We start from the raw sequence: 27,652 nt of genomic DNA on the forward strand, positions 1-27,652 counted from the left end.
ACGATCTGTGAAAATTTAATGTAACACAAAAGGGCACATACTCCCCACTCGTTGATGGGTCTGATAAGAGAGAAGGGGGAAAATGAGAGAGAATCAAAGACAAAAATAGGAAAAAAATGACAAATAATTTAAAAATATAAAATTAATAAATATCAATACCACATCAGCAGCGTTACGTTAGTTCTAGGAATTTTTTAAAACCATTTTGTAAAGGTAAGAGAGACTAACTTTTTTAGTTTAAAGACCAAATAAAAATTTATCTTCAGATTTAGAGACTAAAAATATTTTTTACCTTCAAATTAAAGTCGCAGCTGTCAAAGTGATGAAATTACATTTTTATTGAAAAAATTATTGGAATTTGAAATATAGTAATAATGGTAACTTATAGAAAAATCAGATTGCAGAAACCAGCTTACACAACCACATAATACATACTTAACACCTCTAAACTAAAAAATTATTCACTCCACTTCACGATTGCATATTACTTTTAACTCTCCAAATTTACTGACCAACCAACTGTACATTTGAGACCATTTTCTTACGTGTTTGTGAGACTTTGAGGAAAATTGGCAGAAGTAAAGCCAATTTTAAAGAGGTTAAAGATTTCGGGAGCACTTTTTAATTTATACAATACTAGACTTTTTGAGGGTGAAAAGACTTTACTGCCCTTAAAAGAAAAACCCTAAAATTTCTCTAAACTCAACACCCACACACCACTTTCTCCTCTCAACTCGCGTCTCTCGGCTGCTTCCTTCGGATTCAAACTCCAGCAAGGGATGGTCTTCGTCTTCTTGATTCTTCACTTGCTTACGTCGTCTTCTTCTTCACTATTCTTCTGTAAGTCGCCGAACAAGAAGCCGTAATTGCCGTTGATTTTGCGATTCGAAGAATACCAGAGGGCAAAAAGGTATTTTCACTTCCCAAAGTGTGTGAACAAAAAATTAAAAAGTTTGTGTTATTTTACAACTTTGTAAAAATTGAGATTATTCTTCAAAAATTCAATTAGAGGAACGGAACCCTTAAAAATACACAAGTAAAAAGTTTTGGAAAAATAGCCCCCCTTTTTTTTCCCGCCAAGACGCTCTGGCAAATAAGCCCCGAGACCATTGGGAGAGAGTAAGAAATGGCGCCTTCCGCTGCACCTGTAGTTGAATCCCCACATCAATCAACAATCGAAAACATCGAAAGCAATTTACAGGTTTGCTTGTTTTCACTTGAAATTTTCTTTCCCATTACAGAAGTTTTATGATCTAAATGAAGGAACTGTTTGCTTCATCTGTTGGCAGCCATTCTATGTTCTTCATAAAGCATCATCTCGGAAAATTTCGAGAAAATCAAACCTGTATGAAAAATCAAGGAAGAGAACTAAGCTCCCTCCATCCAATTCCAATGGAATCGAGAATCCTGAGACTGACGAACGTGATGGGTCTCCACTTGAACACCTGCGGATGGAAGCTCTGGAGCTTGTATGGTCAAAAATGGAAACCACCATTAAGGTTAATCACTTCGATTTCACTTTTCCCCCTCTTGCCTGAGGTTACCATTTGCCTGAAAATGATGATTTTTGTCTTCTAACTGCTTACTCCTATTGTGTCTAAAGGAATCTTTGGGTTTCTCTTGCAGGATGTATTGAGGGATACGAATGTTAAAGTTTTTGAGGACATATGTCGCTGGGCTTATGAGTCATTTTCCACTATTCGATCATCTGGGGCACCTAGTTCGTCTTCAGTGACTCGGCCTTTCCCTATTGTAACTCGTGCTGATTGTAAAATATTGTTCGCAGGGTTGGTTCTCACTAGTACGTTCCTGTTCCGAAGTTTTATATTGATGTGTATGGTCCAGCGTCCAGAACTCTAACTATTTCGTAATTAAAGAACATTTGAGTTAGTTTCACATAACATTATATTGATATGCACGCGAGACTGTTCTGCGCCATGCATTTTTGTATCTTTATGCTGTGTCACACATGATATGTGAAAATATGGGAAAATTCTTCGCACATTTCCTGATGTTTCTCCTGTTGAATAAGGAACCTTGATTTATTGGCAGAGAATATGGAAGTTGTGGATGATTTACTGTCGTTTGAAGAGCTTGGCTTCCATTTAAAATCCCAGGGATGTCATGTGGCAAGTCTTTCTTCTCAAGAACTTTCTGCCAAGAGTAGCATAGGTGGCTGTGTCAGAAGTTTATTGAGACAGTTGTTGAAGGTTACTGTTGATGTAAGTACCACGTTTTTTTAGAGTGCGTATTCCGAATAATGTCAGATTCGTTGATTAACTTTGGGAACTTGTTCTCTCTTTTTTTTTTTTTTTTTTGAATTTGAGCAGGCAGCTGACATGTTCATCCTAGCATCATGGTACAGAGAACAAGGATACTATGATAACCCAATAGTTGTGATTATAGAAGACATTGAACGATGTTGTGGTTCAGTTTTATCTGATTTCATAATTATGTTGAGGTACTTCAAAGAACCATACCTCTTGTTAATTTCCATTTGATTTTTCATTCTTTTTCCCTAATCTTTCTTTGCATTTTCTGTTCTGCGAAAACTTGCAAATGCCACCTAGTGGCTCCTATCTATGTTTGTGAACTACTTGTGTTTTACTATGCATGTTTTATGGGATGGTTTTATGTTCTCTATTTTTCTCCTATGGAAGAAATGTTCTCTATATTTGATTGACAAAAGTATGCATTTTACTTATTTCTTAAAAATGTAAGAAATTTAAAGTGATTTACAATTAACGAAAAGAAAAAATGTTAATGAAATTTTCATATTTTCTTGAAGCATAATAAGTAGTATAAAGTAGTCAAAAGGATAAAACAATAATGTCTTTGGACTACGACTATGAGATTCCTTCATGTCACCTTAACCATGGATATGTGTTTCAGGAAAGAGGCTAGCAAAGACAATCATTTGTTCATCCATTATCAGCCTATGCTACTCTTTGACTATTTGTGGCAATATGTTTGGCACTTTTAGATTTTTCTGGTGGCAATTTGAAAGTTAAAGCTATCTTCTAAAATGACTCTTAACGTGGAAAGGAAAAACCAACAACTTATTTGGACTATTGCCATCTTGCTTTCTTATTGGAAATTTTAGAGGAAAGGAGTAAAACTAGAACCTTAGCAGAAGATACTAACCTGAGAGCTTTTGTCTAATTTCTTTGCCTTTCTCTCTGGAGGTTATCAAACGATGATAAAAGGAGTTATATTGAAAGGGTTAAACTAAAGGATTTTTACAATTATTATAGTGGATTAGGTTAAACTTCATTTTTTATCTTTCTAATTTTTTCCCTGATAGATCCAATTGGAAGTGTTTCATGTAATCCCCTTCATGGACTTTTGTAATTTCATACATCAATGAAATTGTTTCTTTCACACAATTTTTTCCTTGATCGGAAACATATTTTTTTTTAAAAGAAGGAATACAAAGGGCTGAAATTATCTCCATCATTTCACTTGTTTGCAATTTGTGGATGATGGTTACCCTTTTTCAACATGGAGAAACTCAATAATGATATCTATGTTTTGTATCTTGAAGATGGTTTGTCTTAACATTAATTTCCATAAAAGCATGATAGCAGGGTCAATATGACTAATGAAGGCGTTCATCGTGTGGCCAAACTATTTAGTTTAACTGCTGTCTGGTAGTCCCAAGTTACTCGGGAAGGCTTTTAGGAGGGAACCCATGAGTTCGGATCTCCTATGGAAAAGATTGAAAATAAACTGCAGAGGGAAACATACGTCTCTATGGGAGGAAGACAAACTTTGCTATTCTCACTAACATACCCTGATATTCTTTATTATTCTTCAATATTCCTTCAATGCCTATTATCAAGATAGAAGAGATCTGGGAATTTCTTTGGCAGGGTCTGAATTGAGCTATGAACTCACCAAGTTGCTTGGAAGTTTGCATCTCTTCCCAAAGAGAAAGGCAGCTTGGGGGTGCGTAGTGTGAGGGAGAAGAATTTGGCTCTCATTTCAAAATGAAAGCAACACCTATGACATAAAATTATCAGGAGCAAATACGGTTTACTACTCTTGGCTTGGCTGGGCATGAGAAAAACCAAATTTAGTAGCTCCAAGTCTCCTTCGTTTCACATTTCTGAATTCATGAATGACTTCAAACTTCATTACTCTTTTCAAATCGACGATTGTAGTAAAACTAAAATTTTAGGGAGATTATTGAAAAGGAAACGTTGCTGTTAAAGAATTTCTCTCCTTGTCTCACAACAAAATCCTTATTAAGATTTGGAATAATAGGGATCATATTGGACCAAAAATCCATAATAAAATTCATTGTTAGTGGGCTTTAGAATGATGTGATTTCAGTTTAATCATTGATGACATTTGGTCTAATAGCTATTTGCCTATTTGGACTAGGAGTGGAATATTCATAAAGTAGGTTCCTTTTCTTGTAAATCTATGTTTATGTACTACTAGGTTTAACAAAAGGTACTCCAAGACTTTTAGCTAAGTTTTTGTGGAGGTGGAAAAACTGGTATAAGAATTAAGTTCTTTCTTTAGGCTTGCTCTCGTGGAAAGATCAATAACTTCGAATCTAAAATCATTGACCTTGTAACTTCTCCCAAAATTGTGTATCTGTTTTTCTAACAAGGCTGTTTTATCTCAAAAGTATTTAACCATTAAGAGGTGCCCCCGATATCTAAAACATGAAATCCATTTTTTGGAGAGTTCAAATTATGGTGGTGCCATTTTAGGGACATTGGGATTGGCTTCTTTAGATTTGCTGGTCATGGCTTCGAAAGTAGAATTAAAAGGTTCTGTGGACTATGATTGTGGGTGCAACTCTTTGACAGTCTCAAATAAGTGGGAATACCTTTGGACTCTCTTTGATTTGTAACAGGAGAACCTTGATAGGGTCGTTTTCTTGGTCTCTAGATGGGCTGTCTTGAGTGACTCCTGTTTTTCATTTTGTCTTTCTACAACCATACATCTTTCTATGATACAAGCTAGTTGATATTCTCTATTATTTGCAAGTTATCATTTTGGGGATTTATGATTTTTTGTACAACAGTGAATGGGTTATCAAGATTCCAATTATTTTGGTTATGGGAGTTGCTACAACAATTGATGCTCTTGCAAACGTACTTCATTCAAATGCACTACAGCAGTTGTGCCCTTGCAAGTTCATATTAGGATCACCGGCTGAGAGGATGGATGCAGTGGTTGAAGCTGTTCTTGTAAGGCATTCTTGTCTGTTCAGCATTGGTCATCAGGTTGCCGTCTTTCTGAGGAAGTACTTCTTAAATCAGGACGGCACTTTAACATCCTTTATAAGGGCCATGAAGGTTGGTACTTCGATTCATTCAGAACTTAATGAACTGACAATGATTTGTTGTTTGTTACGTGTGGCATTCTCTACCATGTTGTTTTGTATTTTTGACTAGGCTTTTCCTAATGTTTAGTTTGGCAAAGTATTTTTCAGATTGGATGTGTCCAGCACTTCTCCATGGAACCGTTAAGCTTTATGCTTCCCAGATTGCTTGTTGAAGAAGAGAATAAGGTAGTTTTTATTTATTTTCTCTTTCAACTTATTTCACTGTATAATAATTTTATACAATACAATACTTAAAGTGTATTGTTTATTTGGAGAAATTTTATCTTTCTATGAAGTGTGTTGTTTACCTTTATTTTAATTTATATTATTTTTCCAGATTTTATTGCATGTTTTGGTATTTTGGAAATCAATTTTTATGAAATGAGGAAGTTATGATTCTTGCTAAATTATCTGTTATAGGTGTTTTACTTATTTGCTAAGGAGAGTTGTTCAGTTACTAAGTGGTCACAACTCACAAGTTCAAAGGGAAAGTTAAAATTTTTTGTTCGAGTTATCACTTATCAATACTATGGCTTAGAGTTTATTTCTAGAAAGAAATAATTTTAATTGTTAATTGAAAAACAGAAATAGTCTAACAAAGTGATGGATCTAATTAAGTTCTTTTCCCTTTAATGGTGTTACTTTCTAAGGCTTCTCGTAATTATACTGCATTCATAATTCATCCAATTGGGAAGCATCTTTGTAAGATGTAAATAGGGATGAATAGAGTGCAGGTTGTAGCTTTTTTTTTCCTGTTCCTTTCTTTCTTTCTTTCTGGATAAGAGACAATATAATACAGATAACACCAAAAGGAAGAACAACCTAAGCGCGGAGGGTTGACATCACCCTCCCCCTAAAGACTTGACAATAGTAACCTTCCAACTCCTAACAATCTAGTGTAGACTATGGTCACAACAATTTTTTTTTTTTTTTTTTTTTTTTTTTTTTTTTGTGGTTGGACGTCCACCACGAAGAAATATGCTGTACATTGCTACAAGAAACATCCTCTAAGGACTTTCTGTCTCTAAGGAAAAACCTTTCAGATTCTTTAAGATTTGTTTTCTGTTTCCTTGCATCTTGGAGGATCATTCTGATAGTAGCTTTTATGGTCTTATCGTTGTTATTCTCTTTTGCCCTTTTGGGTTGTATCCCTCTGTTCCGGGCTCATTTTCTTTTTTGTTTTTCTCGCTCCCTTCGAGAGCTTGTATCCTTTGAACGTTTTCCTTTGCATTAATCAATGCGAAATTCGTATCTTGTTGTATTTGAATCGTATGTATTTCAAATAAAATTCTTAAACAACTGATACTTTCGAAATGCAGAGTCTTCATGGTTCTAGTGCAATCGCAAGTACTTTAGTGATGAAATATAGAAACAATAACTATTACTTATGGAGAAACTGGATTTCCAACATAGAACTACGTCTTGATTGCTACTTAAAGTAGCATAAGTTTGTGCATTTCTCAGTCATGTTTTCCTCTATTACGTACATGCAATATGATTTATTTTTGCCAAAGGGTTCTCAGGATGGGAATGCTGCCTTTTTGCTGGACGTTCTATCCAAGCATGCTTCAGATCTTCTGTCTAATTCAAGGTATCCATGAAAAAACTCAGCAACTACATGCAATTTAGTGAATGATTTACTAACAGTATGTTTTGACACAACATGCTTAGGTACCCATTGGCCGAACGGACTGGTAATGATCTTGGTCATATATTGTCAGAACTAAAGAGATGGCAGAAGGGTTGGAGTGCTGTTCTGCTGGTGCCTTAAATTTCATTAATCTTTTTATGTAATGGAGCTCACTTTTCCCTTTTTTGGAATTTGACTCTGAATATCCATCCTTTGCAGTGTCTTTATGAAGTTGGAAAGTTTGGCAAAGTTCAGTTGCTTGACTTACTTTGTGAGGCACTTGATCCACAACTTTTCAGACCAATAACTTCTGAAAATTCCAGAATATTGCAGCAAGGACAGGGGATATCCTCTTCAAGTAGTTGTGAGGTACAATATCAATTTTCATCACGCAAGGATGGGTATATTTGTCAAGCAATTGGCAAACTGAGGTAGGTCATAAAGTTTACTGTAGTGCGATATATTGCAATTGTTCATACGGTCTTACAGCTACTAGCAAACAATTTACTAGGCATAAGCTTTAACATTGCCATGTACTTTTCCTGAGGATGAACTTTTTTTAAAAAAAAGACAAAAACAGGACTTGTATTAATATTGTTTTTTAACAAGAAACAAACTTTTCGTTGACAATATGAAAATGAAGAAAAAGGTTCAAGGATACAAGCTCCTAAAGGAAGCAAAAATAGAAAAACGAAAAAACAAACAGAGCATAGAAAACAAAAACCCATAAAAAATATGAGAACTGAAGTCCAATAACAGATGCTGAACATTGGTAACAAGAAAGTTCGCCAAAACAAAGGAGTTGAGGAGGAAACCAAAACCATCACTTAACACAAGCAGAGCGCCAGAAGAAGAGAAACTGAAACCTCCCTCCACCAAGAGAAGACACAAAAGCGGAAGAAACTCAACCCTCAAAACTGCTGCAAAGCGGAACCAACCAAAAATCTGATGCCCATTAGTAAAACCTACCTAATCAGAAATTGGATCTAGGGTAAGGCCAACAACTTAAATAATTTAAAAAAACTTTGATTATCTGCGCAAGAAGCTCGACTGCCAATGTCTACTCCCGAGGAGGAGAAGGAATGTAATCCATTTTTGCAGAAGAGTGATTATCCTCTGGAAAAAGTAAATTAAATTCCTCTGGTAGAGAAACCTCTGATAAATCTTCATTAACAACTACTTTCTCTTCCAAATATTCTGCTGGATCTTCAATACTAACACTAACATTGAAATCTTCTTCGTCATCAGACAAAACGATATCCCTTATAAGTAAGTTTGACTGCTCATTTGTTGAATTGATGATACCAAGTCTAAAAGGTGAAACACCCTTCTGGAACCCTTCTCTTTCCTTTGTTTGCCTCGATGAGTCATTCTTTTTCCTCGAATAAAAAAATGGCAGGGGATTTGGAAGTATGAATTTAGGGAGAAAACGCCAAAAAAGGCAATGAGTACTCAATAGAGAACAATTAAAAAAGGAATGCACCAATGAATGAAACGGAAAATGAAGTACAATTGATCAAAATATTTACACCTTTTGCTACTAACATGTAGGAGTGTTCACGGGTTGGGTTGGGTCGGGATTGGGAAGTTTTTTGGACCAACTCGAATTTTTAGGTTGGTCAGATCAGGGAACAGATGGAACCGAACACAGTAGCCAACCCAACCCAGCCCAAAATTTTTGGGTTGGGTCGGGTCGGATCGCCGGGTTGATAGAGGTAAGAGAAAGTGAGATCAAGAAAAACTGAGGGCGATAGAGAGATGAGAATGTATACGTCGTCTTTCTATCTCCGACGACCAATTGAACAACCCCAAGTTGAATGAGACAACGGCATCAATATCGGAGTAGTATCAGATGCACGAAGGAAGTCGATGTTCATGGGCAGGGAGTGCTTTCTCGATGGTGGATCTGAGCTTGCGACGATTGTGAGAGTTATCAATGTAGAAAGTGGAGACGGTGTGGTGGAGAAGTAGGGGGAGACGGAAGGGGAAGGGGAGGAGACGAAGGGGGAGATAGAAGGGGAAGGGGGGAGGGGCTGGAGGCAAGAAAGGTGGAGAGAGGAGGAAGAGAGGAGGGAGGCGGCACGAGAAATCCTAAATTATAATATATATATATATATATTAATTAATTTTTTTAATTTTATAGGTTCGGGTTGAACCGACCAAAATGTTATTAAACCTGCGAACCAAATTGAATTTTCGATTCATAAAAATTTCAACCCAAAAACATTTCTAACCCAACCCAACGTTGGGTTGTCCGGGTTGTTCTGGTCACCGGGTTCTTTGAACACTCCTACTAACATGGTGTACTATTTCAACAATTTGTTCAAATCTTTAAAAAGTCTTTTGATTGCAATGGAACCATAAACATAACTGAGCCAAGATAATGCAATTCCAAACTAAATTCTCTCTCTGTTTATAAGGAAACCAATATTGCATTAATTTTATGAAATATTACAAAAGAGATCCTTTACAGGATACCTATCAAAGAGAAAGGGGGAGGAATACAAAACCCCAACCTTGAGGAGGCTACAAAAAGCTCCTCCAAGAAGAAAGCTATAATTGTGAGGGGGGATTAGCTACAATTCCAAAGTAAATCTTCATTTTCAAACAGTCTAGTTCTTTTATTGCACTCCAACCATAAAACTTGTATCATTATTGGGAAAACACATTTTGGAAATAACTGTCTCTAGTTCTTTCATTTTCCACCATGAGACAAGATTTTGTCCTTTTAGTGACCCAAGATACTCCAAAATATTAGTTTATGATTGAACTTTCCTGATGTCTATCGGAATAGTTTTCATAAATCATACAATACTCAATACATCTAAATGAGATTTTTTTCAAATGCATCATGAAGAATACCCTATTGTTGTTGATTTTTCGGATGTCAATTTTCTATACTTGAAGCTATATTTGTTTTCTATTCTTTCATTATAGTTGAATCTAAACTTTGAGCTATTAGGGATCTTCCTGCTGAGCATCTTCATAAGTTGCTTTTAAGTTGGGAAAAGATTACTGGCTACGTTCCTGAGGTATGATTTTACTTAAAAAAGACTTTTAGTAGCCATGGAATTCACTTGGAATATTATCCATTTGCTTACGTTAACAACTCTGGTGTTTTTTTTTTTTTTTTTTTTTGGTAATGTGGAACATTTGTTTATGATATTGGGGTGAGATAGTAAGCTTTGTCACTTTATTCTAATTTTATTCTTGATGCTTTTGCTTTAGATGGAAGTACTTGTATTTTAAAATTTGTATCAAACCATCGTTGCTTATTTAGAAGTCAAGGACCTCAGCAACCTATAGAACATATTTGTCCAAGTAAGATTGTAAATCTTCCTTGCTTATTACAACGTGTAAACACTAATAGTTTTAGAAAATCAATAGCTTCCATGTCATTCACTAAAGAGATATATATAGACAAGTATACAAGGTTAACCTAATTAAAAAATGTAAAAAAATTATAAAGGACAATATGTTTAATAATACAAATTATACTAGTACAAGCACTATAATACTCCCCCTCAAGTTGGAGCATATATATTAACCATGTCCAGCTTGTTAGAGAGATAAGTATACATGCTCAATTTATATTTTTTGATACGAAACTTTGGAACTGTATTAAGAGAACAACAAAAAGGGAACAACCTAACGGCGGGGTAGAGAGAACCCCCCACCAAAAAGGCTAAACCAAAAATAGGGAACAACTTAACACTTTTGTGAAGGCCTGAGAGAATTAATAACATATTTCCATTCACTAAAGATATATATAGACAAATAGACAAGGTTAACCTAAATAACATAATGCAAAAATACAATAAAGGACGATGATGGAGCATTTGTTGTGGATCTGTTAGTCCATGTAGGATTTATGGCTTCGATTCTTTAGATGTTTTGGGATTGTTTAGGTCCGTTCCAGAGATTGTAGGGCGATGATGGAGGAAGTACTGTTATTCTTCCTTTTCGTGATAGGGGTCGTTTTCTTTGGCAGGCGTGTTTTCTGGCTACTTTATGGGGTCTCTGGCTGGAGAGGAACAATAGACTGTTTAGAGGGGTGGAAAAAACTGTGGACTATGTTTGGGATCTCATTAAGTTTAATACTTACCTCTAGATTGTCAGCCACCAGAGATCGTGGAAGATGACAAGACAGAGGAGAAAGAGCACCCTCATCCAAAGGTGTTTTCTTTTACTAAAAGCATGGTAATAGAGCTGTGGGAAAATAACCTCTGTATCAGACCAATTCCAAAAAAAGGAAAGACAGGGGCAAAGACAAATAGCACGAATCCTTCAGAACGCAGAGAAGTTAGAAATTTGCTTGCTACTTGGGAGAATGAAGCTAAGGCTATTAAATGGGGTCTCACCCCTTTTCGCTTTGAAAATGCTTGGCTAGATTCTCCGCAGCTACTTCCCATGGTAGACAAATGGTGGAATGATTGTCCTCTAAGGGATTGGCCTGGTTATGGTTTTATGACGAAACTCAAAGGCCTTAAGAGCATCCTCATGAAATGGAACAAGGAAGTCTATGGTAATATTGGTATCCAAAAGGCAGAAGTTGTGAGAGACATCAACGACCTTGATAAGAAAGAAGTACAGGTTCTTTCAGAAGATGAGATCAATAGAAGGAATCGACTAAGAGAACAGCTAAATGATCTTGTGATCAACGAACAACGTTTGTGGATGCAAAAAGGGAAAATCAGATGGATAGAGGAAGGGGATGAAAATTCCCATTTCTTTCATCGATGGACTTCACATAGGAAAACTCATGCTTATATTGGGGAATTAGAATCTGACAAAGGTTTTTTGCTCACTTCAGAGGGAGATATAGAGGCTGAAATTCTGAACTACTTTGAGGCATTGTACACCACCACTACAGACAATTGCTATATGATAGATAATATGGAATGGTCACCTTTACATGCAGATTATAGGCAGCAGCTGGAGGCTCCTTTTACTGTTGAAGAAATAAAGAAAGCAGTGGCAGAGTTGGGAACCCTAAAGACCCCGGGTCCAGATGGGATGAGTAATAAGTTCATGAAAAAGGCTTGGAACACTTTCAAATCAGATTTGGAGAAAGTGTTCCATGACTTTTTTGAGGAGGGGATTGTCAATAGAAGAACAAACGAAACCTATATTTGCCTTATCCCTAAAGAGACTCATCCAACATCAGTTAAAGACTTTAGACCTATAAGTCTGGTAACCTCTCTTTATAAAATTATAGCCAAAATCTTAGCTAGCAGGCTTAAATCTGTTCTTCCCCACATAATACATGATTCTCAGGCAGCTTTTGTTGAAGGTTGTCAGATTCTAGATGCCATTCTTGTAGCTACAGAAACTGTCAATTGTTGGAGAAAGGAGAAAAAGAAGGGCTTCCTCTTAAAATTAGACTTTGAGAAGGCCTATGATAAAGTTGACTGGTCCTTCTTAGATGCTGCCCTACAAGCTAAATGCTTTGGCCATAGATGGCGCCATTGGATACGGGGGTGTCTTTCTTCCACACATTTTTCTGTCATCATTAATGGCAGGTCAAAAGGGAAGATTTTGGCTAAAAGAGGGCTTAGGCAAGGAGATCCCCTCTCTCCCTTCCTCTTCACCATTTTGGGCGATGCTCTAAGTCCGTTAATCCATTTTTGCAATGAAAGATAGATTCTTAGAGGGTTCTCTATCGGATCAAATGCTATAGAAGTTACTCATCTTCAGTATGCCGATGACGTCTTGATTTTCAGTCCTTTTTCTAATAAGAATATGGAGAAATGGTGGGGTATCATTTAAATTTTCCTCCAGATGTCGGGTCTCTCTTTGAATATAGCAAAATCAGTAATGATTGGGGTGAATTGTAGCGATTCAGAAGTTAACTTTTGGGCAAACACCCTAGGATGCAAAACGGAATCTCTTCCTTTTAATTACTTGGGGTTCCCCCTAGGAGGCAATCATCGTATATTCAGTTTTTAGGAAGTAGTGGTGGAAAAAATGCATAGAAGACTGGAAAAATGGAACTTTTGTTGCTGTCCAAAGGGGGACGGCTTACTCTGACGCAGGCAGTCTTAAACAACATCCCTACTTATTTTTTTTTTCGATCTTAAAAGCTCCAAAATCAGTGATAAGTGCGATGGAAAAACTCATGCGAGACTTTATTTGGAACGGAGGAAGATATAGGCCGAATGGGAATCTTGTGAAATGGTCTTGGACAGCTCTGCCTTCTCAACTGGGAGGGATGGGAGTAGGTTCTCTAGCTCACAAAAATACAGCCCTCTTAATGAAATGGTTGTGGCGCTTCGCAAATGAAAAAACCAGTTTTTGGAGGAAGATTATTACTGCCATTTATGGAGAAGAGCCTTTTGGTTGGTGGTCCAAGCCCTCTAAGAATTCCTCCATAGGTAGACCGCGGATTGACATACAAAGAACAACACCAGATTTTGGGAGACTCATCTCTTTCAAAGTGTCTTTGGGGACGTTAGTTAGATTTTGGGAAGATTCATGGATAGACTCTTCTCCTCTATCCGTCTCTTTCTCGGATTTATATGCCATTTCTACCAAGAAGGATTTTTCTATAGCTGATTGCTGGAATACAGAGGCTATGACATGGGACATTGGCATGAGAAGGAACTTTTTTGATAGAGAGCTTGAAAGGTGGGCGTTGTTTACTGGTAACTTGAAGGAGTGGTTATTGGCCAGGCAATGACTCCATATGCTGGACTACAGACAGGAAGGGTGTTTTTCAGTGAAATCGGCCTTCATGGCAATTACCTCCCCTCTCCCATATTAAATGCAGCCACCGCTCTCTCATCTGGAACTTTAAGGTTCCAAAGAAGGTTAAGGTGTTCCTTTGGACTCTCTTTTATAGGGGCACAAACACAGCTGAAAAAGTCCAAAGGAAATTACCTCAGTGGACTCTCTCACCTTCGGTTTGTGGTATGTGCATTAGGAGTGCTGAAACGGTGGATCATCTCTTCCTTCATTGTACCTTTGCAAATATAGCTTGGAACTATTTGGCTTCCCACCTTGATTTGGCTCTTTTTCTCCAGAAGAAAATAGATGATTTTATCACTGAAGGTTTTGGTGGTTCTCTGCTAAGAGGAAAATCTTTTATTCTCTGGAATTGTGGTGCTAGAGTCCTTCTGTGGCTGCTTTGGAAGGAACGGAACTACGACTTTTTGAAGAGAAAGAAGCTTCACTTGACTCTTTTTGTGTGAATATAAAGCATACTGCTTCTTGGTGGGCCTCGATCAACAAGAAGGTTTTTTGTAACTATGGTTTTCTTTTGACTCTTCAGAGTTGGAATTCCTTGATTGCTTAGTCTCTTTGGAGAGGGTCCTCTCGACCCTCTGCCTCTAGGTTGTATTTCCTGCCTCTTTTGGGCTCCTCTCTTTTTATTAATGAAAGTTCTTTGTTTATTATAAAAAAAAAAAATACTTCTTTGTGGGGGTCGGTCACTAAGGCCTTTTGTTATTATCAGTTAGGTCTCATTTTTTTGGATTGGAGCCATTTTCTTTAGGGGTTCCCTATTGCAAGGCTATTTTTTTGTATACCCTCCTTGTTTTGTATCTATTTTCATTTCTCTCAATGAAAGCGCAATTTCTTATCAACAAAAAAAAAAGAGAGAGAGAGAGAGACAATAAAGAACGATATGTCTAATAATGCAAATATACTACTTTAAACACTACACACAAGTGACTTCTATCTAGAGAACAAAAAGGAAGGACGGAAAAGCTATTTTTTTTTGTTACGAGTGTCTATGGTTTGCTTGTCTTATCATTTTTACTAAGGAATGATCTTTTTTGCCATTATGCATTAGACATGCTTCACATATTTTCTTGCCTTAGATCCATGACAAAGTGAAGGACTTGCTGTTGGCTTTCAAGCTTGGGGATGGAAAGAGTTCAGAAAAAGACATTGCAGATTTAGCCAAGTATTATTCCACTGCATATGTTCGATTTTGTTTTAATAGGAGATATTATTTTCATGCAATATTTCTTTCCTATGCAATCTGTTATTGTTTTACCTAGTAAAAGATCTTGGATTGTGGATGGAAATTGGGCTTGCCTAAGCGTCCAACCAGGCATTTGTCCAAAGGATAAAGCCTTACCTTCTTGGAGGATTTGAGGGTGGGTCAAGTAGGCTTGCCATTTTTTTTTTGCTCTTTGTTCTCATATTAAATCCAATCAAAGAGCACTATTTCAACTGTGTTTTTTTTAAAAAAAAGGAGTTCATTCTCTCACCCAAGCTCAAGCCCCAACCAGACCTTGGGTTACTTGCTGGGTTTTTTTCTCCATCATTATTTTTAAAATCTTGGACCATAACTTTATATAGCTGTCAATTCCTTCTTTCACTTTCTCTTTGTAGGTTAAATTATAATTTTAGTTTTTATAATTTATTCTTATTTTCAAATTAGTCCTTATGATTTTAAAAGTTTCAATTTTGTCCACATGATTTAATTAAATCTCTCCTCATGCCTATGAATTTATCAAATATTTGCATTGTTACATGACATGTTTTTTTTTTCTAACATCTCATTGCCTCTATTTGCCACAAGAAAAATGCCGCGTATCCAGAAAAATAAAATGTCCCTATTCACATGTGGAAATGGATAACTTATAAATATTTGTAGGAGGCTTTGTGAGATGTATAGAAAAAACCATGAGTGAGTTAGACTTAAGGAAGCTATAATAAAGGTCAAGGGTAACTGGTAACAACAAAACTATTATTCTAGTAGAAATCGATATAGCTAATTCATTGAGCTCCTATTTGAAAAGCAAGTGGTTGATATTGATTAGAGGGTCGTGGACATGGACATCCATTAAACCTTCTTCAAAGAAGCAGCTGAGGTGCAAGAGGAGTCTATGACTGTGCCAGTAGTTATTATCCGATGGTTAATGAAGGAAAAATACCTTCGTTCAAGAATGTAAACAAAAAGATTCCGTATGAAAAGATAGATGTATCAAGTAATGAAAGTCTTTTAAGGGATGTGAAATCTTCTAAGCTATTAGTAGCTTTGAAATTGTGTTAGAGGAAGCTTCGAGTCTAGTTGACTACACCGCATTACTTTTGGAAAAGACTGGAATCGTCGATGTTTTGGAGATGTTTCTGAATTTTTTCGAACTCAGTACAGGAAATGTTTGTATTATTGTACTATCTATATGCCTAAAAATTGGAGAGTATGTACTTGTTAGTCTTACCACCAGTATGTAATCTTACTGCAAAAGTATGGGTAGAAAATTGACATGTGTTCTATTTTTTACCATTTCTTAGAACCATGATACCTTTGCATCAGTGAAGGGGATGACACATATTTTAGACCCTATCCTTATAAGATAATGGAAGAGAAAAGGAAAGTAGCCAGTGAGGAATTGACAAATGGAATACAAAAGGAAAGTAAGTAGTGTTCATCAAATTTTGGATGCAGAGAGCCAATAATATGGTTGATCGGTGGAAAATGACTTCAGTGCTAGATGGAGGGATTGTATATTTGACTATTTCTCATGTGTGCAACTAAGTCTTATTAAATTGAAAAGGGGAACATTTGGGCTTCTTGTGGCCTTAAATATGGGGTTTGCCTATCCTCCCTTTTTTTATTTTTGCCAATGTGTTTAGCCATTTCTTGGGTAGAGATTTTGGATCTTATTGAGGGCTTTCAATTTGGTAATGGCAACTAGCTGATTCATATTTCTCAACAAAGTATGATACACTTTTTTTTCTTCTCCTGGTTGAACTTGAACCAATATCAGAAATGTGTTTATCATGTCATATCTTTGAGCATGGGTTGGATTTTGGAGTTAATAGAGGCAAATCCAAACTTCATCAAGGTAAGATATTCTCGAGAGGAGGTTGATCATGTAGCTAATTAAGTATCGTGCCTATGAAGGATTCTGAGCTCCCACTGAGTTGGTAATCTAAATACTCTCTTTGGGAGATAGGTTCTAGAATACAAATGTGGAAATATGCGCCCTCTCTAAGGGCCACAAACTTACTATAGTAGAAGACACCTTTTCAAACAATCCAATCTACTATATAACATTATCCAAGATGCCTAGAAAAATGTTTCAGATTGTGGAGAAATTGATTAGGATTTTTTTTTTAGGCATGGAGAAGAAAGTGAGGTCTCATCTCGTTAATTTTTATTTTTATTTTTTGATAACTGAGAGTCAGAACTTTGCTCCCATATACCCAAGCGCACCCGGGCCCGGCCCATAGCCCGGACCCAGGAGATATCAAGTGGTTTTGGTATTAAACTCACCAGAAGGTTTGGATTTGAGACTTGACCAAGAGACCCAAAACCTTTGCCAACTGGATTGCCCCTTGAGGGCCTCACCTTGTTAATTGGAAGAATATTTCTTTGCCTTTGGAAAAAGGAACATAAATCTTTTGGTTTGGTGGTGAATTATGTCCTTGTAATAGTTACTCTGGTCCCTTGGCTTTTACTGACAAGTGCTGGAACTTGATTGAGTAATGATCTTTATTTAAGGTGGATGATGGAGCTTCTGTTAAACAAGTTAGATAAAATGACCTCTAGCTTGTGCTCTAAAGTTAGCGGCATCCAAGTTGTTAGCCAACCTTGCTACCTGAGGTTCATTTAGTATTAGAAAATATACCTTTAGATGGGATATGCATTAAAATGCCTCCTTTTAGGACAAATGGTCAACTCACCATGCTTGGATTTTTATTTCTTTGATATTCCTTATTTGATTTTGCAAGGAAGTGACTTTTTCAAGAGTTCTCCTGCATAGTTTTGATGAAAAAGAGAAAACACTTAATTTATCCAATTCATGGTTTTTTTTGTTGTTCTTCTTATTATTATTTTTTGATAGAAAATATGTATTTCATTGATGTATGAAATAACACACAAGAGGGAGGGGCTCCTTAGAGCCCATGAATGGAGTTCCAAAAAGGTCATCCATTTGACCCAAATTAAAGTAAGACTATAGTCAGAGAAAGGCTTCTTGCATTTACACCGGTAAAAGCACCATAAATATAACCAAATTTAAGAAGGATTCAAAAGGAATCATTGAAGATACGGTCAAGCCAAGTAGGAAAGCTCTGTTCTGTACGTGGTGGTTTTTTTCTTTTTTTTTTTTTCTTCATGCTGTTGTTCCTTACTTGCTACATTGAGTTAATATACGTGTGTTCTTAGCATTTAACTAGCTTTGAGGTGACTGGTTTTTTCTTCCTGTGGTTTTGATCTCTTTGTATTTCCATTTTTCTTCATGAAAATCTCATTTGATTTTATAAAGGAGAAATTGTATTTCGTTAGATATGAAACCTACTCAATTTATCATCTTCATCAGTTGGCAAACTAAATAAATCTGGATTTTACTATTTTATTTGCAGAAGACATGCATCACGAAGAGACTTATTTGTTAAAAATTCAAAGCCTATGATTGAGAAAGCTGAGTCATTTCTTAGTACATTGGTCAGGTAACAAAACTTGTTCTATTTGAGCTGTTATTATGGTTCCTGATATCTCAATGTAGATTTGAAAGGATTATATTATTTTGTTATAGTTTGACAAATGAATATATGGGTTTTACTTGTTTGGCCTATGTGGATAGGTCGTAGATATGTTTGCTTAATCTTTTCGGGAAGTTTTGCTTGTTTTACAATTTTAGTCTTCTTCCATGGATGTGGCAACTTTTTTGTTGTAAGGTGCTTTGTCATCCCTGTTACTTTAGTAGAGAACTAATAATATAATCATAATACATGTAAATGTTGAAGGCTAGAAAACTGTTACTTTTGCAAGGGGCTTTCTCGGGAGAAGGCAAGGGATAAATGTTGAAGGCAAGAAAACTGGAGAAAAACGGGTTATCCCCTACCCAGCTATTGTCCGTGAAATGAATTGGCAAACCATCCTCATGCAAAAACTTAAGAAGCTAGAGAAAGTCGTATATCTAGAAGCGATGGACCTCCATAAACTCCTGAAAGTGTCTTAGACCCTATGACTTGAGAGCTGATATCCATTGCTAGGAAGAGGACTATACTTTCTCACAATGATCCTATGCCACAAAGTTTCAATTTCCAAAGGGATTACGGAGTCTCGAATCGATAAAGACACAATTTCCCATTTAACCAAATGAGATCCCCACTCTTTTGGACACCTTCCCAAACAAATCTCTTGAGATATTTTCCACCCTAGACCACACATTTGAGGGAGACCTAACTCAAGACTTGAAATAGGTTGGGATCCTACTCTCAAACCAAACTAAATGAGATTCTATCTATGATCCTTAGTGAAAAAAGCCTTTTTTTTATGAGAATAGGCATTTCTGAACCTTCTTCACCACTGGGTTTTAGAAAGACAATCTATTAGGACTACCCCCAGAAGGAAGACCCATATAGATAAAAGGAATATAGATAAAAGGAACGGTGTTAGATCATCAATCAACTCAAAAGCTTAAGCTTATAGGTTTGGTAAATTTAATCATTTATAGATATCTCAATAAATGGTACCCACATTCCGCCCCACTAGTGGAAGCGCATCTCTCCAACTTAAGATACTTAATTAATATCACATGGAGAACTCTTGTCCCTATCAACTTTAAGCCATGAGCTGATCTCAAACACTGTTAGAATGGAACTAAGATTAATAAAAAAGTCCTCCCTACCCAAAGAAAATAAGATCATATCATTTATTGGAGATAGACAAATGATTTCTCTCTTGACCTACATGGAATCACCCTTATCGGCCTTACCTACACCATCCTACTAAGAACATCCACAACCAGAAGGAAAAGAAAACGGACAGGATTTCCTTGCTTGACACCTCATGAGGCAAAAATTATATCCCTAGGATTATCATTGACCAATTTGTGAAAGTTATTCAGCCCAAAGAATTTTTTTATAAGAAACAATTTCATTGATGAGTGAAATTATAAAAGAGGGGGAATGGGTCCCAAGAACCAATGGAGTTACATGAAACTTCTCCAATTGGTCAAGAGAGAATTAAAGCTATAGTAAAAAAAGAGGGGTGAAGATTTACACCAAGTAATAGCATGGAAAATGATAAAATCAAAGGGCCTATCAAAAGAGATCTCCTTGTCGTTGAAAAGTTGATAATTTCTCTCAATCCATGTGTTCCAAAAAAAGGTCCTGATGATGTGGAGCCATAGGAACTCCTTTTCCTTGTTGAATGGATGCCGTGAAGAGAAAAGGAATAAGGTCCTTGATGTCTAATGGAAGCGCGACATCCCAGCCAAATGAACATAAAATCTACTCCCAAAACTTTGCTGCGAAGGTACAAGTGTGGAAGGTGTGTGGTTGAGTCTCCGTACTGCTCTCACAAAGAACACACCAAGGAAATTTAAAATTCAGGATTTCCATTTGAGCCCAAAACCCTTCTTCCACACCACTTTCTTTATGAGCCCATATGATCATAAGTTTTCTCAAAATCAATCTGAAAGACAAAACCCTCCTGCTTACAATCCTTTGTTTATGCTCATATAGCAAAAAAAGAAAATAAAAATAAAAGAAGAAAAGAAACATAAAAGATTTATTAGGAGGGCTATGAGAAATCTACTTTGTGCCTTCATTTCGTCATCAAAGCTCAAGTGATATAGGACACCAACACTTAGAATAAGGGTTGAAGAAACTCATTCATGACTTAACATTGGTAGAATGCTACCTTCAATTCCATATATGTTCAATAGAGTCAAAGATTTCCTCCACTAACACAAGTATGCTTATTACCCCTCGAACCTTATAGTATTTAGTCACCTCAATGCAGTAAGGATCTTGGCTAAATTTATCTCCCTTCAATAATTAAAGTATTTGGATGAAAATCAAAGCCAAACTTTTTGAATTGTTAAAAAAAATGCTATGCAGTCATTTCTCCTAATCAACTGATGAAATTCTTAAAGCTTTTTCGTGGTTATCTTTCCACGTGGTTTACTTGGATCTTTTTTTATTTTATTATTATTATTATTTTTTTTTAAATAAGAAACTTCTTTGTATTGATCAAAAAGGGGAACAAACTCTTATAAAAAAAAAAGGGGGGGAACAAACTAGAGGCTGGATAGAGGAAACCCCACCAAAAAACTAAACAACCGCTTTCCAATTGTTCATAAACTTGGTTTACTTGGATCTGATTCTTCATGCTTATTTATTAAGAATGGATATACATGACAAAGCGACTGCATGTTCATCCAACTCTCACTAGAGGTTACATTGCTTACACCTTCCTTATGAAGCTTAGTGTGTTACATCAAACTTTTGGTAAATTCTGAAGCTTATGATTTTGATCTAATGTGTTTGACTTGCACTATAACCCCGTAAACACTGATGAAATGAGGATTTCTTGATATATGTTGTAATTTAATACTTTGAGATTTTTTTGATGCACTTGACCATGCTATTGCATTAGCTTGATCTAGGAATTGTATATTTTTAGGGTAAATATAAATTATGTTCTTATGGTCAAATGCAATTGCAAACGTGAACTCTATGGTTAACCCACATAGTTTGATAAAGAATAATATAAATCTTTTCTTTCCTACTTTGATACTTATGTGACATTCATTGGAGATGCCATATTACCTGCTAAAATAGTTTAACACGATTACACAAGTACTTATGATTAGGTACCATGTTAACTAGAAGGGTCTATTTCACTATTTATCAAATAACGTGGGTGCAAATAATTATTTTTAAGCCACATAAGGATTTCATTAGCAATTGTGGTAAACCGTAAAATTTTTTTTTTTTCCTTTGCAATTATCGTTCATCTTTACTGATGAATTTTGAAGCATGGCGGCAGGGTATCTTTCTGTATAGCTCTCTTAGTAAATAAATAAATTTTAATAAATGAGAAAAAAAAAGGATAAATTAAAGAAACTTTGAAGAGCACCTATTTTGATAATTTGATGTTCTGTTTAGTACATAAAGCAATGTGACTTATCCAAAAAAATGTGACTTATTGCTTTGCGTTGTTTTTCTTTTAAATAAACCAGTGAACATATGAGGCCAATTGAATGCATACCCTTTCACGAACTTATCTGCTTCAAAGATGTTAGAAAACTTCAGCTGGTAAGGATGCCTCCAACATGAATCATTACTTTAAAGTATAAATGGTACTGATTTACTAATAGTTGTTGCTAGCTATTGAGATGATTTTAGGGAAATCCGTTAGTGTATTTGATCTGCATTGTTGTAGCTTACTGAATCGCATTATTTTAGAAATCGTTCTTGTTTACTTTTATTGATAATACATCCTCTCATAGTGTGGAAAAGTTCTCAAGGCTTTTTGTCAATTATTAAGCCATAGTTTATAATATTAAAGATAATAATAGCCTTTCAAAATTTGGAATACGTTTTGAAAGGAAGAACGAGCCTAGGCATTTTTTTTTTTCAATTGAATATTGCTCATCATGACACTGACAATGTAGTTTTAATTTCTCTTAATTCTGTGGTTCAGCCAGCCTTTCATAAGTCAAAATAAGAGATCTAACTGTCTAAGGCTCATTATTATTCCACTGTATCCTTATTTAACAGTTTAATTTTTGTTTTTCATGCCCATATATTTTCTCTCATGGTCATTCCTAGTGGGTCTGTTCTAAAATTGTTATCCGTTATACAGGCTGATTGAACTTAAGTTGGACATAAATAAGTAAAGTCTGAATCATTCTTCTATCTTATTGATTTGGGTATTTGGTCTATTAAAATGGAGCTTTTGACTCTTCTGTTTTTGGAGTTGGATTGGTAGAAGGAAATTAACCAAGAGACATTAGTTCTAATCCTATCCATCTTTTGTTTTTCTTTTAAGGTAATGATTATTTAAAAATAATTAACTAGGAACTAGGAAGGGAAGATAAGAAAAATAGCCTTTCTCAGTCCAAAGAGGATTATGTGAGACCTCTGAACTGGCTTAAATCATGGAATGAGAGCAGGTAGAAAAGAATATAGAAAATGGTAAGAAAAAAGTAGCCTCTTTCCACCTGGTTAGTGGTCCTAATGTTGCCTCCAAACAGGTTGCCTTTCCTCTTCAACCATGTCTCCCAAAGAGTATCTACTGCTTATTTAACAAATTTAACATTGGCCTGAAATTTGGCCCAACACTGAAGCAAAAAGTCTTGAATACTGCTAGGACGATGCCGATAGAATCCAGAATCTAAACAATGGACCACCACAAATTACAAGTGGTTCACAGGTGAAGAATAAATAGTATTTATCCTTGCTACAATTACGAAGCTGGCACCATTTCAGTAGTATCCATCTTGCCTGACATTAAAGACCATACGAAGGACTTAGGCTCCTTAAGTTAGTTTATGTACGCTGGCACTAACTATGCATACTTTATTTCCTACAGAATTGGTTCCTTTCAAGCACATATAATTCTGTTCATGCTCTTTGACTTTATATCTACAAGCTATCTTGTTTACATTTATTATTTATTTAAATTTAACTAGGCTTTGATTGGAGACCCAAGAAGAAGGATTCAAGTTGACCTTCTCGAGTTCCAAAAAATGATAAAATGTACTTGTTGCAGTGAGAACAGAAATGGTCTTTTACCATGTACGCACGATTCAACAATTATGTGAGTAAAACTCTGGTATTACCTCGCAATTGTTTATATATTTGAACTATTTCCACTATAATATTAATGGAGTATTCATAAATTTGTTCTCTGACTCTTTACACATTCAACATTTTTTTTTAAGGGGAAACAGAGCTTTATAATTGATAATTAACAAGAGTATTCTTAGGGTGGAATTCAAATACAAAAAGGAAATTAACAGCACCAAAGAGAAATTACAATAAGGGAGAATAGAGCTTTGTACTAATTAGAAGTTCTTATGCTGGAAATAATCAAATTACAAAAAGAAATAACATAACCCAGTAAGTAGAAAATAAAAAATTACAAAAAAGTTGTAAAAGGAGATCCTCCTCGGCAGCCATATTCAGCAACTTCAACTACTAATGTTGATTTCCAACATAATCCTCTGATATCTCCTAATCCAATGCCCAAAATCTTACCTTCCTCAAGCAGCAACTGATAAAATACTAAAATTTGTCCTGCAGGCTGTAAATTCAACTGACTTAATGATTTAGTTATTGTTGAAGAATCAAACGCATAAGTCTGCAAATTGGGGCATTCTATGAAATTGGAGATTGTGTTTGGACCAATCGGCACCTCTATCATCTCCTTGGTCCACTTTGTTTTGAACTTCAAATGTTTCAAATTAGGAAAACAAAACCCGCTTAAAGAAGGAGCTTTAAACAGAACCTGTGTTGTATTGGACGGCAGCGTAAAAGAAGTTGCATTATGAAAAACTCTAAGCAATTTAGAGATATTTTCCTCCATCTTTTGCCGGTTTCTGGGTTCATAATGACGAACTAATATATGTATTTCGTGTATGCACAGAAACTCAGAAGCAGATTTTACACAAGGCACAACATTGTAAAACTGGACACTTTTGAGATTTGGGGCACACATACAATTGTTAGGATTTTATCTTAAGTAGGTGACCACCATGGAATTTGAACTCTTTCTCCCAAAATCCCGAGTCCCTTCCCCAAGCCCCAAAGCTAGTAAGCTAACTCATTGTAGTTGTGATGACCCTCTTTGGAATGGCTCTGGACGGTGATTCTGAAGCATCAGAGTGTGGGAGAAGAATTTAGATCGATGAATCATGTGGAAATTAAAGTTAGGAAAATCCACTAAAGACTCCGCTATTTCCATGGTTGAACAGAAAATAGAACATGTACTAGCAATTAGCATCATTCTGAAAGGACCATTTTCTATTAATCCGAATATCATATAAAAGTTCCACAACCGTAGTAATAGTAAACGAGTTCTACCAACTAGATAAGCTGTCCAAATAAAGAATGGTTGAACATAATTACATGTGCAGGCTAACGGATATTACAGACTTGAGAAGTTCATATCAATCCTAATTGCCTACTAGCCCAGAGATTTACTTACCGTTCGTTAAACTACACCCTGCCTGAAGATGTGGAATGCTAACACTTTGTCCCTATCCTTACTTAAAACTATTGAATCTGGACAAAAACAATGTTAAAAATCCGTGTATCTCAGTGGATGGTACCAAGGTTTCAACAATTAGAACCATGCTATATCTACCAAGGTTTAGAAGAATAACATTTCAAGTCATGTATTACAAAGAACCATTCTCTTTCTTTTGATGAGAAGCCCTAAAACCATTTTCATCAGGAAGCAATTCTTAAATCAAAACCATAAATTCTGTAAAGTTGTATCAAATCATGACTTTGTAAGCATGTAATGAAGATTCTCGGTTCTTGAACATCAACTTCTTCAACGTTTAGAATTCCCTATTTGTTTCTTCGAGGTACTCAAGGTATAAAATTCTTGATGTACACATGCAAGGATAATTAACACTTTTCCATCATTGATTTCTTCCTAACCTACAGGTGCTTCGATTTCTTTCTTTCGTTCTTTCTGGTTTTTCATCTAGCACTACAGATTACTTCACCAGCTCACTCATGGGTAATATTGGAATTAATAGAACTTCGCCTAGGTGTCAAATTCCACTAAGTTATAGTAATCTAATGGAATTTTGGTTTACAACTTGACCATTGGCGACTTGGTGAGTTTATAACCACCAACCAGCCACTTGAATTAGTTTTCGTTCTTTAATTTTTATTTTTTCTCTTCGTGAGTGTAAACCCGGATTAATGACTTCCATTTTTTCCCCTTGAATACAATTGAAAGTTCATACTCCGATCCAATTCACAATTGATTTGGTAGATACTCAACTCCAAATACATTATGAAAATGATGAAATGAAATGGCATTGAGTTGTATTATCAAGGGTCATCGCAAGTAGTCTCTCTCCAGAGAGAAGTTTGATGATAGAGCTGGTAGCCTGTGAGTCTGTATATGTAGCTCAAGGGACCATCCCTCGTTTTATGATATTCCATTTATGTAACCTTTGTGACCTACATGGAGTTAAAAGATTAATATACATTTGTGTGCATGAAGACAAAAAACTAGTATTGTTGATGTTGGTATATGTTAGAATTTTACGTGTTGCAATCTTCAGTTGCAAGATCAAAGATTTTTATGCAATTTCCATGTAGGTATAATTTAGCACAAGAGCATGGTGATCTCATCAATCTCCATGATTGGTTCCAGTCGTTCAAGACAGTTGTTAGTCATACTCATGCTAAATGGAATCACAGGACAAAGCAATGCTCTACACCAAAGAAAAGGAAAGATAAACCTAGCCTTGAAAACAAAAGTGATGCATCAGTTCAGTATCCTTTTGCACTATTATGTGGTGAAATTGTAGTCTATGCTTATGTGATCTGCAAAACTGATCGTGAATGGAGCTCTATTATGTTTGTTTCTTAATTTTGGTACTTTCTGAGTGCATTTTTCCTGGTTAATGTCATTGCTCTATCTCCATTTTTTCATGTTTCTTCTAGCATATGTGAAGCTTTGTATGGGACAAAGGTTTTACTTATTAATTGAATGGTGTGAAATGCTTACATTTATACAAAAGTCTCTTAACCATATTAGCTAAAACTAAGTAGTTAGCTAAGGCTAAGCAAGTAGTTAGCTAATTCTAAGCAAGTAGTTAGCTAATACTCAACAGATCCAACTTTAAGTTGAACCAAAAAAAATTCACAGGATTTTGACACCACTATGTTTCTTGTTTTCTCCAAGAAAGCATATGTAGGAATAAATTTAATTGTATATATGCAATTTGTTCACTTTATCAACGAACCATTGGTCCACCAGGTATTTTGAGGATCCATTTGAAAACATCCTTGAAAATCCTTAACCTTCTTTTCAACAGAGCAAGATTTTGCACAGCTGTTACTGAACTGCAGATTACAGGGTTGCTTCGGATGCCAAGCAAAAGACGTCCAGATTATGTGCAGAGAGTAGCCTTTGGACTATAAGAACTACAATGAATCCAAGCTCAATGATGCATACAGAATGAATGAGAATCTTCACCTTTATAACCAAGGTGATTGGTGTTACTGCCTATTTTCTTTACTCTTATTAATACTTTTACAATTTTTAATGTGTAGACATTGACTGAAACAGGCCATTAAAAGGCTTAACGAGACAAATGGATCGTTGGGAATGTAGAGAAAAAATAATAAGTTAGTCAAATCTAGTATGGATCGTGCATAGATGGTAGTTAGAGTCTAGTTAGAGTCTGCAGCTCTTAGAGCTCTTTCATCTTAGACGTCTGAAGAAGAGGATCAAACTGACCTCGTTGATAAAGTTATGTCAGGCCCTTTGTCAAGGAGATATAGACTACTCCTCTCGTTGTCAATTGGTTTCGAGATGGAATCTCATGATTATTAATATGGTATCGGAGTTCAAAAGCCCAAACGAGCATCCGACCAAGATCAATGACCCAAAAGAGCCACGATCTTAAGGGGGCATGTTAAGAAGACATGGGTTACTCCTCTCGTTGCCAATTGGTTTCGAGATGGAACTCTATAATTATTAATATCGTTGAGCACCAGAGAGAATACAGCAGTCGGTTTTTATATAGAAAGGTTAAAACATTTTCTTTTTTGAATACTGGTTAAAACAATTTTGATTGTTGAACCATGTAATAATTTTCAATATGCTTAAGTTTATAAAAGCTCAATTGAATAGTCTTTTGATGAAAGTTAGGAGATTTCATAAGTTACATTCAGAAAAGTTGATGTAATTTATTTTCTTCCCCTTCCTGTTTTCCATTGTTTCCCAT

General features: G+C 35.8%; 1 protein-coding gene across 4 annotated transcripts; it reads left to right on the forward strand.

Moving 5' to 3' along the window:
• The first annotated feature begins 691 nt into the window (after positions 1-691).
• On the forward strand, positions 692-27,571 carry ORC3 (origin recognition complex subunit 3). Of its 4 annotated transcripts, XR_002603646.2 has the most exons (18): positions 694-1,201; positions 1,290-1,499; positions 1,627-1,801; positions 2,053-2,222; positions 2,331-2,461; positions 5,042-5,315; positions 5,453-5,530; positions 6,859-6,935; positions 7,016-7,106; positions 7,194-7,405; positions 9,937-10,006; positions 14,795-14,880; positions 18,297-18,383; positions 21,908-21,983; positions 23,363-23,490; positions 26,016-26,192; positions 26,738-26,911; positions 26,992-27,571. XR_002603646.2 is itself a non-coding variant. In XM_022303778.2 (17 exons), the coding sequence occupies exons 1-17, from the start codon at positions 1,127-1,129 to the stop codon at positions 26,841-26,843; spliced, it is 2,220 nt and encodes a 739-aa protein (XP_022159470.1). In that variant the 5' UTR covers positions 692-1,126; the 3' UTR covers positions 26,844-27,571. The 4 variants fall into 4 exon arrangements, 3 of the variants coding, with proteins under 3 accessions (XP_022159470.1, XP_022159471.1, XP_022159468.1); XM_022303778.2 differs by having other exon boundaries at positions 692-1,201; positions 18,300-18,383; positions 26,738-27,571; XM_022303779.2 differs by having other exon boundaries at positions 693-1,201; positions 6,868-6,935; positions 26,738-27,571.
• Positions 27,572-27,652: the final 81 nt, after the last annotated feature.

Source organism: Momordica charantia (assembly GCF_013281855.1).
Source record: "Momordica charantia cultivar OHB3-1 chromosome 6 unlocalized genomic scaffold, Mcharantia_2.0 BLBB01000006.1, whole genome shotgun sequence".
In the NCBI taxonomy this organism is placed as follows: Eukaryota; Viridiplantae; Streptophyta; class Magnoliopsida; order Cucurbitales; family Cucurbitaceae; genus Momordica; species Momordica charantia.

What these genes read in the sequence shown, in the direction of transcription:
- ORC3 (XM_022303776.2), top strand. Translation starts at nt 1,127, where the DNA reads ATGGCGCCTTCCGCTGCACCTGTAGTTGAATCCCCACATCAATCAACA. An exon ending in CGCAGGGTTGGTTCTCACTA is followed by an intron (nt 1,802 to 2,052) that starts GTACGTTCCTGT and finishes ATTTATTGGCAG; the next exon opens with AGAATATGGAAGTTGTGGAT. An exon ending in TTGTTGAAGAAGAGAATAAG is followed by an intron (nt 5,531 to 6,858) that starts GTAGTTTTTATT and finishes TTTTTGCCAAAG; the next exon opens with GGTTCTCAGGATGGGAATGC.